The 11221-nt window shown below is 36.2% G+C and overlaps 1 protein-coding gene across 1 annotated transcript in view; it reads right to left on the reverse strand.

Moving 5' to 3' along the window:
* The window catches only part of AKAP10 (A-kinase anchoring protein 10), a 77816-nt gene that overhangs the window by 14396 nt on the left and 52199 nt on the right, over positions 1-11221 (reverse strand). Inside the window, exon 11 of the mRNA XM_003791064.3 lies at positions 3620-3729. Coding sequence (XP_003791112.1) covers positions 3620-3729 — 110 coding nt within the window. The remainder of the gene's footprint in view (positions 1-3619; positions 3730-11221) is intronic.

Below are 11221 nucleotides of genomic sequence, written 5' to 3' on the forward strand. Positions count from 1 at the left end.
CAAAAAAAAAAAAAAAGAAAGAAAAGAAAAGAAAAAAGAAAAGGTACAAGAATGGCCATGACAATTTTGTAAAAGAAGAAGAAGGAAAAAAAAGAACTTGTTCCAATAATGATCAAAATCTATCATAAAGCTATATTTTAAATATATACAAATACACACACCCTATAATAACAGAGAGGAAAGTTAAACAAGAGAAGAAAATAGATGTGGTCTTATTAAGATATTTTACCAATGATTAATAACTAAAAGCAAAACTCTAAAGTCACTAATTGATCATCTAGCAGTAAAACTTGAAAAGAAGATAGACAACCACAGGAAAAAACATGAATAATGAACAAACATTGTAAAAGAAGCTCAATTTCATCAGTAATAATCCAAGACTGGAAAAAAAAATTTAAAGATCTTTTGATACCCAAGCTGGAATATAATGGTCAGATCATAACTCACTGCAGCTTTGGACTTTTAGGCTCTAGCAATTCTCCTGCCTCAGCCTCCCATGTAATTAAGAGTACAGGCTCATGACATCACACCTGGCTAAGTTTTAAAAATTTTGTAGAGATGGAGTCTTGCTATGTTGCCTAGGCTGGTCTTTAACTCCTGGCCTCAAGTGATCTTCCTGCTTTGGCCTCCCAAAGTGCTGAAATACAGGCATGAGCCACCATGCCTGGACTGAAAATCTGACATTATTTAGTGTTGACAAGGATATAAAGAAAATTAGCATCCTACTGACAAGAATGTAAAATGATACAGATACCTTTTAAGGTAAACTGGTAAACTCTATCACAATTTTACATCTGATTCTTTGTATAGCCAAGTATATAGGTTAGGCACAGTGGATTGTGCTTATAATCCCAGCACTTGGGGAGACCAAGGGGGAAGGACTGCTGGAGCCAGGAGTTCAAGACCAGCCTGAGCAAGAGCAAGATCCCACCTCTATTAAAAAAAATAGAAAAATTAGCAAGGCATACTGGTGGTGCACACCTATAGTCCCAGTTACTCAGGAGGGTGAGGCAAGAGGATCATTTGAGCCCAGGAGTTTGAGGTTGCTGTGAGGTACGATGACGCACTGCACTATAGCCCAGGTGACAAAGCAAGGCCTTATCTTGAAAGGAAAAAAAAGAACATATAAAAGGAGGTCTTTTGCAACACTGTGTATAACAGGAAAAAACTGCAAATAAATACTTGTTAATACCAAAATGGCTGAAGAGTGACACAACATACTCTGGAAGACTTTCCTACACTTATGAGTTATAATTGGCATTATATATGGAATACTGCAGCACAGTTACAGTGAGATACGTTAGTTAGACAACTCACTGTGAATGAATGCATAAGATACAGAATAGGCTGTAACATCAATTACAGAAAAACAAGCCAACAAAAATGCCTAACGCAACAGTGATGACCCGGAACAGGAAGCAAAGAAAACCTGCATTTGGTGTAGGCTCAAAGAGGACATCCAACTTATCTATACATTTAATTCTTATAAGAATAATTTATTTGTGATTAAAAGTTAAAATTTTCATGGCATCTACATATTATTTGATTTCAAGCAAAGTAGATGTTATTTTACAGATATCCTTCCTAATAAATCCTCATTTCATATATGGGTACCAAATATACCAAATGCTAAAAATATATTTTCCTTAGGATAAATTTTGGGAAGATGCTAAAACCATAAAATTATAACAAATACCAAAAACCATCTTTAAAAACAATAAAGAAAAATCACTTCTCTTTTCTGACCAATTTTATAAGTTAAAATATATGTATATTTACTTTGCAAATAAAAACTCTAGAGAAGTTAAACATCTCACAACTGATACTTCTCATGTAAAGTTTTAAATAAATGAACTACTCCTTAAGAATAAATATCACATTTGGGAATTAACTCATTTAGGTTTACTGTCTATCATTTTCTTTTCTTTCTTTCTTTTTTTTTTTTGAGAAAGGCTCTCACTCTGCCACTCTGAGTAGAATGCTGTGGCATCATCATAGCTCACAGTAGTCTTTTGGGCTTGAGAGAGCCTTGAGAGAGCCTCTTGCCTCAGCCTCCCGAGTGCTGGGACTACAGGTACCACCACAACACATGGCTAGTTTCTCTATTTTTAGTAGAGACAGGGTCTTGCTCTTGCTCAGGCTACTCTAGAACTTCTGAGTTCAAGTAATCTACCTGCCTCAGCCTCCCAGAGTGCTAGGATTACAGGCACGAGTCACTGCACTGGCCTTGTCTACCATTTTCTAAAAGGAGAAGATCACCATAAGCTGAAGTGTGCTTTCCAAAGACAGCACATCAAACCACCTTTTATTTCTTTCCAAGTACTCTCCCTTTTTCATGGTACTACCAGGATTGGGGATGGGGTGCACGGCGAGGTAAAAAAGACTTTGCACAGGTTTATTTGCCAATCAAGGCACCTTTAGGGAAGCAGAAGAGCTTTTATGACTTCATCTGTGGTAAATTTCAGTAAGTAGCATATCATATGTATCACTACCTTTTTAGTATAGGATAAAATAAAACACCAAGTTAATTCTTAAATATAAAGGAATAACTTCATTCTATTTTCCAAGTACTAGTTATATAGCTCACAATAAATAACGATGGCATCTTTTTATTTTATTTCTTTTTTTGAGACAGAATCTCACTACGTCATCCTTGTAGAGTGCCATAGCGTCACAGCTCACAGCAACCTCCAACTCTTGGGCTTAAGTGATTCTCTTGCCTCAGCCTCAAGTAGCTGGGACTACTGTAGGCATCTGCCACAACACCCAGCTAATGTCATTGTTGTTTTAGCAGACCCTGGTACCCATCAGCCCCGGTGTATGTGGCCAGCACCCTAACCACTTAAGCTACAGGTACCAAGCCATTTATTTTTTAGACTAACACTCCCAAATAGCTGACATGTGAATCAAATGAAAGTGTAAGAGACAGACTAAAATATAACAATAATACTCTTCAATCTTATATATGGTGGTGAAATAATGATGGCAGGATATTCATAGAGTGCTTACCAGGTATCAGGTCATGTTTTTGTATATTTTCTCATGTTTTGTATATTATCTCATCTAATTATTCATATCTCAATAACCTCATTAAGTAGTAATATTATTTCACAGATGAAAAGCCTGAGAGATAGGCTCAGTGCCTGTAACTCAGTGGTTAGAGAGCCGGTCACAAACATTGAGGCCGGTGGGTTTGAGCCTGGCCTGCTAAAAACAATGACAACTACAACAAAAAAATAGCTGGGCATCGTGTGGGTGCCTGAGGCAAGAGAATCGCTTAAGCTCAAGAGTTTGAGGTTACTGTGAGCTGTGACACCACAGCATTCTACCAAGGGTGAGATTCTGTCTCAAAAAAAAAAAAAAAAAAAAAAGGGAAAGAAACAAAGAAAAGCCTGAGACCAAAAGGTTAAACAGCTTGCTGAAACTGGTGGAGCCAAAATTAAAACCCAAGAAGTCACTCCAGAGCCTCACTCTTAACCACCACTATATACTGCACACTATAAGACAAAATGCTGGGCACTTAAGAATAGATTAGAAAAAATGTAAAATTTAGTTAAATTTTAAAAGATGCAAAATTCTTTACACTTCTCAAAATTCTAGACACGTAAGCTAAGCTTACCCTGCATATGTCCGTTGATATAGAGATTCTGGATCCAGACTTGCAGCATCCACAATTATCACTTCATCAAAATTTTTCAGTATTTTAATACTGGCTTTTTTAACACTGGACTACAAAAAAAATTGTAAAATTAGTAGCATTATGATTCAGGAAACAAATCAATCCTGAGTCTGGAATATGATAGATTTGGATAAAATTTTCTTTAGTGTTTCAAATTCATATAATTTTCACTCAACTCTATTACTACTGCAAGGCTTAACAGAAATGATTCTGAAATGTAACTTTAAACCATAATCACAAGAGGAAAGCATATCATTAAAATGTATAAGGTACGCATTTGTATGCCAAATGTTTTCTTAATGATCTAACAACACTCTGTTCTGATGGGCAATACTTCCCCAGTGTGCAAAACTCTCATCCATCCATAAGTTGTCCAACTTTACATGGCAAACGTGAATGTTTCTGATTCTCAGTGAGGCAGTGTGACAATAAAGCTAAAGAAATCTTTTTAAGATGACTAGGTAGCTGAGGAGAGGAAGTTTCCCTTCAGCATTCTACCTCCTACTCCCTATCCCCACAAGAAAAGCAAGTCAGAAATGGTACTCTTATGAAATGGATAGCCATGAGTTGACCCAGAAATTCCATTTCTAAAAATTCAATTACAGATAGATTTCACACTTATGTAAAATGCTTATATACAAGATTATTCACTGCAGTACTTTTTAAAATAGTAAGAGACAGCAACAAACTTAATGTCCATAACTAAGAGACAGGTTAAATAAATAAAATACTTATACAGACACTTTCAGAACACTCTATATGGTGAGGGAAAAGGGGGTACCTTGACGTGCTGAGAAGGAGCAATCTCCAAGACACACAGTTAAATCAAAAAGAAAGAGGCAACAGAATAAATAAAAACTAATTCTATGAAGCTATTCAAACACCAAAATTTCACTATCACTTTCTGATTACTATAAAGCAATAGTAATCAAAAAACAGTATAGTATGGGCGGCGCCTGTGGCTCAGTGAGTAGGGTGCCAGCCCCATATACCGAGGGTGGCAGGTTCGAACACGGCCCCAGCCAAACTGCAACAAAAAACAGCTGGGTGTTGTGGCGCAAGCCTGTAGTTCCAGCTACTTGGGAGGCAGAGGCAAGAGAATCACCTAAGCCCAAGAGCTGTAGGTTGCTGTGAGTTGTAACACCATTGCACTCTATCGAGGGCCACAAAGCAAGACTGTCTCTAAAAAAACCAAACAGTATAATACAAAAAAAAAAAAAAAAGTGTAGTACTGGCATAAGGACAAACATACGGATCAATGGAATAGAATTGATAATCCATAATACACCCTCACATTTATGGTTGATTACTGACAGAGTTAAAGTATTAACTTATGAATAAGTATTAACTTATGAATATAGATATAAAATCTTGAATAAAAGACTAGAAAACTGAATACAGCAGCATACAGAAAAGACTACAGGGCCAGACACGGTGGCTCATGCCTATAATCGCAGCACTCTGGGAACCAAGGCAGGAGGATCTTTGAGGCCAGAAGTTCTAAGACTAGCCTATGCAAGAGCAAGATTCTATCTCTACAAAAAATATAAAAAATTGACTGGGCATGGTGGCGTGCACCTATAGTTCTAGCTACTAGGGAGGCTGAGGAAGGAGGATCCCTGGAGCTCAGGAGTTTGAGGTTGCAGTGAGTTATAATGATGTCAATGCACTCTAGCCAGGGTGACAGAGTAAGACACTGTCTCCCGCTCCCTCTAAAAAAAGGAAAAGAAAAGAAAGGATTATATACCATGACCAAGTGGGGTTTATCTCAGGAATAGAAAGTTGGTTTAGTAACATGTGAAAATCAATTAATGTAATGCATATCAATAGAATAAATCTCTATAAAATAAAATCCAAAACGCATAAGATCATTTTGATACAGAAAGAACATTTAACAAAATCCAATACTCTTTCATGATTAAAAAAAAAAAAAACTTACTAGAAAAATTAGAAATAGGCTTGGTGCCTACAGCTCAGCCACTATGGCATCAGCCACATACATTGAGGCTGGCGAGTTCAAACCTGGCTTGGGCCTGCTGAACAACAATGACAACTGCTGCAAAACAACAAAAAATAGCTGGGCGTTCTGGCGGGCACCTGTAGTCTCAGCTACTTGGGTGTTACTTAGACATAACACCATCTGAGGCAAGCAAATCACTTAAGCCCAAGAGTTTAAGGTTGCTGTGAGCTGTGATGCCATAGCACTCTACCGAGGGAGACATAGTGAGACTCTGTCTCAAAAAAATAAAAATTAGAAATAGTGGGGAATTTCCTCAACTTGATAAAGAGCATTTATTAAAAGACCACAGTTGGGCGGCGCCTGTGGCTCAAAAGGGTAGGGCGCTAGCCCTGTTATGCCAGAGGTGGCAGGTTCAAATCCAGCCCTGGCCAAAAAAAAAAAAAAAGCCCACATTTACCATGATATTAAATCATGAAAACTGAAAGCTGTCTCTGTGAGATTAGCAATAAGACAAAGTGTCTGCTTTTGCCTCTTCTATTCAACATCTTATTGGAAGTTCTAACCAGAGTAATTAGGCAAGAAAAGGAAATAAAAGGAATCCAAAGTGGATAGAAAAAAAGATCTCTACTCATAGACAACACAATCTTACACATATACAAAACCTTAAAGAAGCCACAAGAAAACTATTAGAGCTAATTAACAAGTTCAGCAAAGTTGAAGGTACAACATATAAAAATCAGTTGTACTGTCTGCACGATCAATGAACAATCTAAGAATGAAATTTCTAATTTTATTTATAATAGCAATACAAAGATAAAATACTGAGGAACAAATGACCCAAGAAGGTGCAAAACTTGTACACTGAAAATTACAAAATGTTGCTGAAATGAGAAAAAAACACAAATGAGAATATATCCTGTGTTTATGAGCTATAAGACTTAATATTTTAAAAATAGAAATACTCCCCCAATCTACAGATTCAAGGCAATCCTGATCAAAATAAAAAAGCTGACCCTAAAGTTCATATGGAATTGCAAGGAACCCAGATAGACAAAACAATCCTGAAAATTAAAAATAATAATAATGTTAGAGGACACACACTTCCTCATGTCAAAACTCACTATTAATACAAAGCTGCAGAGATCAAAACAATGTGGTACTGGAACAAGGACATAGAAACCAATGGACTAGAAATGAGAGCCCGGAAATAAATCCACACATCTACGGTCAATTGATTTTTGGGAAGGATACCAAGATGATTCAACAATGAAAGAAGAGTTCTTTTCTAACAAATAGTGGTAGGACAACTGGATAGCCCCATAATAATGAAGTTGAACCTCTACTTAGACAATATGCAAAAAAACGGATCAAAGACCAAAAACTCTTATTAAGAGAAAACACAGGGATCTGCAAACCATGAAGACTTTACATTTTGCAATGGTTCTTAGATGTAACACCAAAGCATACAACAAAAGTAAAGTAGATAAAGTCATCAAAATTAAAAACTTTTGTGCTTCAAAGGACACTCCTAAGAAAGTGAAAGGCAACCTACAAACCTGGAGACCACATGTGCCAACCATTTATCTAATTAGGATCTATTACCCAGAAAAAAAAAAAAACTCTTAAAACTCGACAACAAAAAGATAAATTTTTTTTAAATGAGGAAATAATTTAAGTAGACATTTCTCAAAAAAAGTTATATGAATAGTCAACAAGCACATGCAAAGACATTAAGTACCATTAGTCATCATGGAAATACAAACAAAACCATAAAGAGATGCTACTACATACCATTAGTATGGCTATAATCATCAATATAGAAAACAACAAGCGTTGGTAAGGATGTAGAAAAACGGGAAGTCTTGTACACTGATGATGAGAATGTAAAACGGTATAGAAGCTGTAGAAAACAGTTGGGCAATTTCACAAACATTTAAACATAGAATTAACCTATGACCCAGCATTTCCATTCTTAGGTATATACCCAAAAGAACTAAAAACAGGTATTTAAAAGTTTGCACCCAAGTGATCATAGCACCATTCATAATAGTCAAAAGGCAGAGACTACTCAAAAGATGAAAACAATGGGATATGAAATATTATTCATTCACAAAAAACCCCAGAAATACAGATTCCTGCTACAACATGGATGAACCACAAAACATTATGCTAAGGGTGAGAAGCCACACACAAAAAAAGTCACATATTGTATGATTCCATCAATATGAACCACCCAGAAGAGGCAAATCCATAAAGAGAAAAGGAGGTTAGTGGTTGTGAGGAAGAGACAGAAGTGGGAGCGGTGGGGGAGTGACTGCTTGATGGGCATTAGGTGTCTCTTTGGGAAGATGAAAACATCTGCAACTAGCTAATGATGACGGGTGCACAATGCTGGAGATAACGTTAAATGCCACTGGATTATACAATTTAAAATGGTTAAATTTATGTTAAGTGAATTTTACCTTCATAAATGGTTATTTCTAGATTCTTGCAATGGATAATTTGAATATGAAATTAAGAAAACAATTCCATTTATAATGGCATCAAAAAAGACTTAGAGAAGGGCTAGGCATGGTGGCTCATGCCTATAATCCTAACACTTTGGGAGGCCGAGGCAGGTGGACTGCCTAAGCTCAGGAGTTTGAGATCAACTTGAACTAGAGGCAAGACCCTGTCTCTAAAAATAGCCAAGTGTTGTGGCAGGTGCCGATAGTCCCAGCTACTTGGGAGGCTGAGGCAAGAGAATTGCTTGAGCCCAGGAGTTTGAGGTTGCTGTGAGCTAAGATTGCACAGCACTCTTCCATGGGTGACAAAGTGAGACTCTGTCTCAAAAGAAAAAAGAAAAAAGAAAAGAAAAAGAAAAGACTTAGAAATGAGAATAAAAACAAAAAAATTTAGGAATAAATTTAAGAAATACAAAACATACTCTGAAAACTACAAAACATTGTTGAAAAAAATTAAATTTGAAATGAAAAGACACCCATGTTCACAGGTCAAAAAACTTAATATATAAAGATGATAAAAGATGATAATACTCTTCAAAGTAACCCATAGCGTTAAGACAATCCCTATTAGAATCCCAGTGGGCTTCTCCATAGAAATTGACAATTGACTCTAAAATTCAAACAGATACTTACAGACCCCTGAATAGCAAAAACAATCTTAAAAAAGAACTAAGTTGGAAGACTTACAGCTCCTGATTTTAAAACTTACTACAAAGCAACAATAATCAAGACAGCACGGTACCGACATAGGTATGCAATGGTTTCTTAGACATGACATCACAAGCAACAACAACAAAATAGATAAACTGGACTTCATCAAAATGAAAAACTTCTGCAGTTTAAGGGACATATCAATAGTGAAAAGACAATTCACAGGATGGAGAAATATTTGTGAATCAGGTGTTTCACAAGGGACATGTATCTAAAATATATAAATAACTCCTGTAATAAAACTCATAATAAAAAGACAACCCAATTTAAAAATGAGCAAAGGATTTGAATAAACATTTCTCTAAAGGCAGAAAAAACCAATAAGCACATAAAAAATGCATGATATCATTACTTATCAGGGAAATAAAATGAAAACCACAATGAAATAGAACTTTATACACATTAGGATGGCTATAATCAAAAAGACAGGGAGTTCTGGTGAGATGTGGAGAAACTGTAAACTTTATATACTGCTGGTGGGATTACAAAATAGTGCAGCTACTTTGGAAAACTGGCCATTTTTCAAAAAGTTAAACACAATTATTACCTGACCCAGCAATTCTACTGCTGGGTATACAGAAAAAGAGAAATGAAAACATACATCTACACAAAAAAAGTTGCACAAAATGTTCACAGCAGCACCATTTATAACAGCAGAAAGGAAGGAACAACTCAAATGCCCATCAGCTGACAGATAAAATGGGGCATATCATCACAATGGGATTATTTGGCAATAAAGAGGAATAAAGTTCCAATACTTATTAATCATACATGAATCTTGAAGGCATGAAGCTAACTGAAAGAAGCCACAACAGACCACATATTACATGGTTCCATTTATATGAAATGTCCAGCACAAAAAACCTACTGTTTCCACAGAGACAACACACACACACACAAACTCAGATTAGTGGTTACCTAGGGCTGGAGGAGTGGATATTTGGAGTTTAAGTAAATGAGTGAAAACCTGTTCCAAAAAAGAATACATATGCATAATATGATTTCATTTATAAAATGACAAGCACGGTAATGAGCAGGTGATGCTTATTCAAGACCTCAAAAGCCGTGATAGCAGCCCCTGTGGGGGAGAAAGACAGCTGTGAGAAGGGAGCCCAGGAGGGCTCTGGCATGTTGTTACCGTGCCGTTTTTCCACCTGGATGCTGGTTACATGGGTGAGTTTTGTGAGAATTTTTTTTTAAATTTTGAGACAGGGTCTTGCTCTGTTGTGTGGTGTTTGTGAAAGTTCGTAAAGATGCATATAGTTATGAAATGTGCGGTTTTCTGTGTGTATCGGATACTCCAATAAAAAGCATAGTATATATTTAATGATTAGTACTAGACCTTTTAAGTATCTAAACCAAAACAAGACACTATAGCCTATATAGATTAAAAAAAATGGTGACCATACTGAGCAGGTCACCTTTTATGTAAACGTAACAGGAAGATAAGGCACTGAGAGCTTGTTGAGGGTGATACTATACTGCTGTCTTATAAACTAAAAAAATTTATCCAAGCAAGGCTCAGTATAAAAATATTCAAAGGGCTGTTTGTTAGTAATGATGAGAAAATTATTATGCTATATATTATTAAGGGTACAGTGAAGAAAATACCAGATAGGAAATATTTGTGGTCCTAATATTCAACTGTTTGACTTTAATAAAATTAATTAACATCTTAATGTTTCCCCAGATCTCTCGTGAGGGTATCCCATTTCATGGGATTTTGAGGTAAAACAAATAAGATTTGATGTATGAGAGGACTCTGAAAAAACAAAAAAGGTTAAGGAGGTGTAAAATGTGGCACTGTAGTTCAAAATGAAATCAAAAGGCTTTGAGTGAAATGTAATACTAAGAAACCTAAGAGTTCACTCAATTATCCTATACAAAAGCATTTTAAAGTAATTAATTAAAATTTTCTATACATGTTTCTTCACAAAACATACAAAGCAGCAGTGGTTTCACACTTGGTTGTTAGGCTTGCTGTTTATCCACAACAGAGGCATCTAATGGTTTATCATTTGTGATTCCTGTGAACTTTTTTTAAGCACAGAAAAGCTATTTAGTGTGAAACTATATTTCATCTCTGAAATAGCTGCTAGCAAGGAAATTGAAAGAGGGCTTTATTCAACTTTGAATTCCACTAAGTAAGAAGGGAGTCATTCTTGTAAGGCTCTACACGGGTCATGGGTATAGTTATGCCACCGGGCCAGGTAGTCCAATAACACATCCTCTGGTATATGTACGCTAATTACAGAAAAGACACCCTAAAGGGAGACACACATACAGAATGGGTAACAGTTCTTATGATCAGGTTTGTTGATGCTGTACCAGTCAAGGTCGTTTCTGATAGTCTCTCTTAGCAGTCCT

This window comes from Otolemur garnettii, unplaced genomic scaffold, assembly GCF_000181295.1.
Source record: "Otolemur garnettii isolate 467f Iridium unplaced genomic scaffold, OtoGar3 scaffold00046, whole genome shotgun sequence".
Taxonomy (NCBI): domain Eukaryota; kingdom Metazoa; phylum Chordata; class Mammalia; order Primates; family Galagidae; genus Otolemur; species Otolemur garnettii.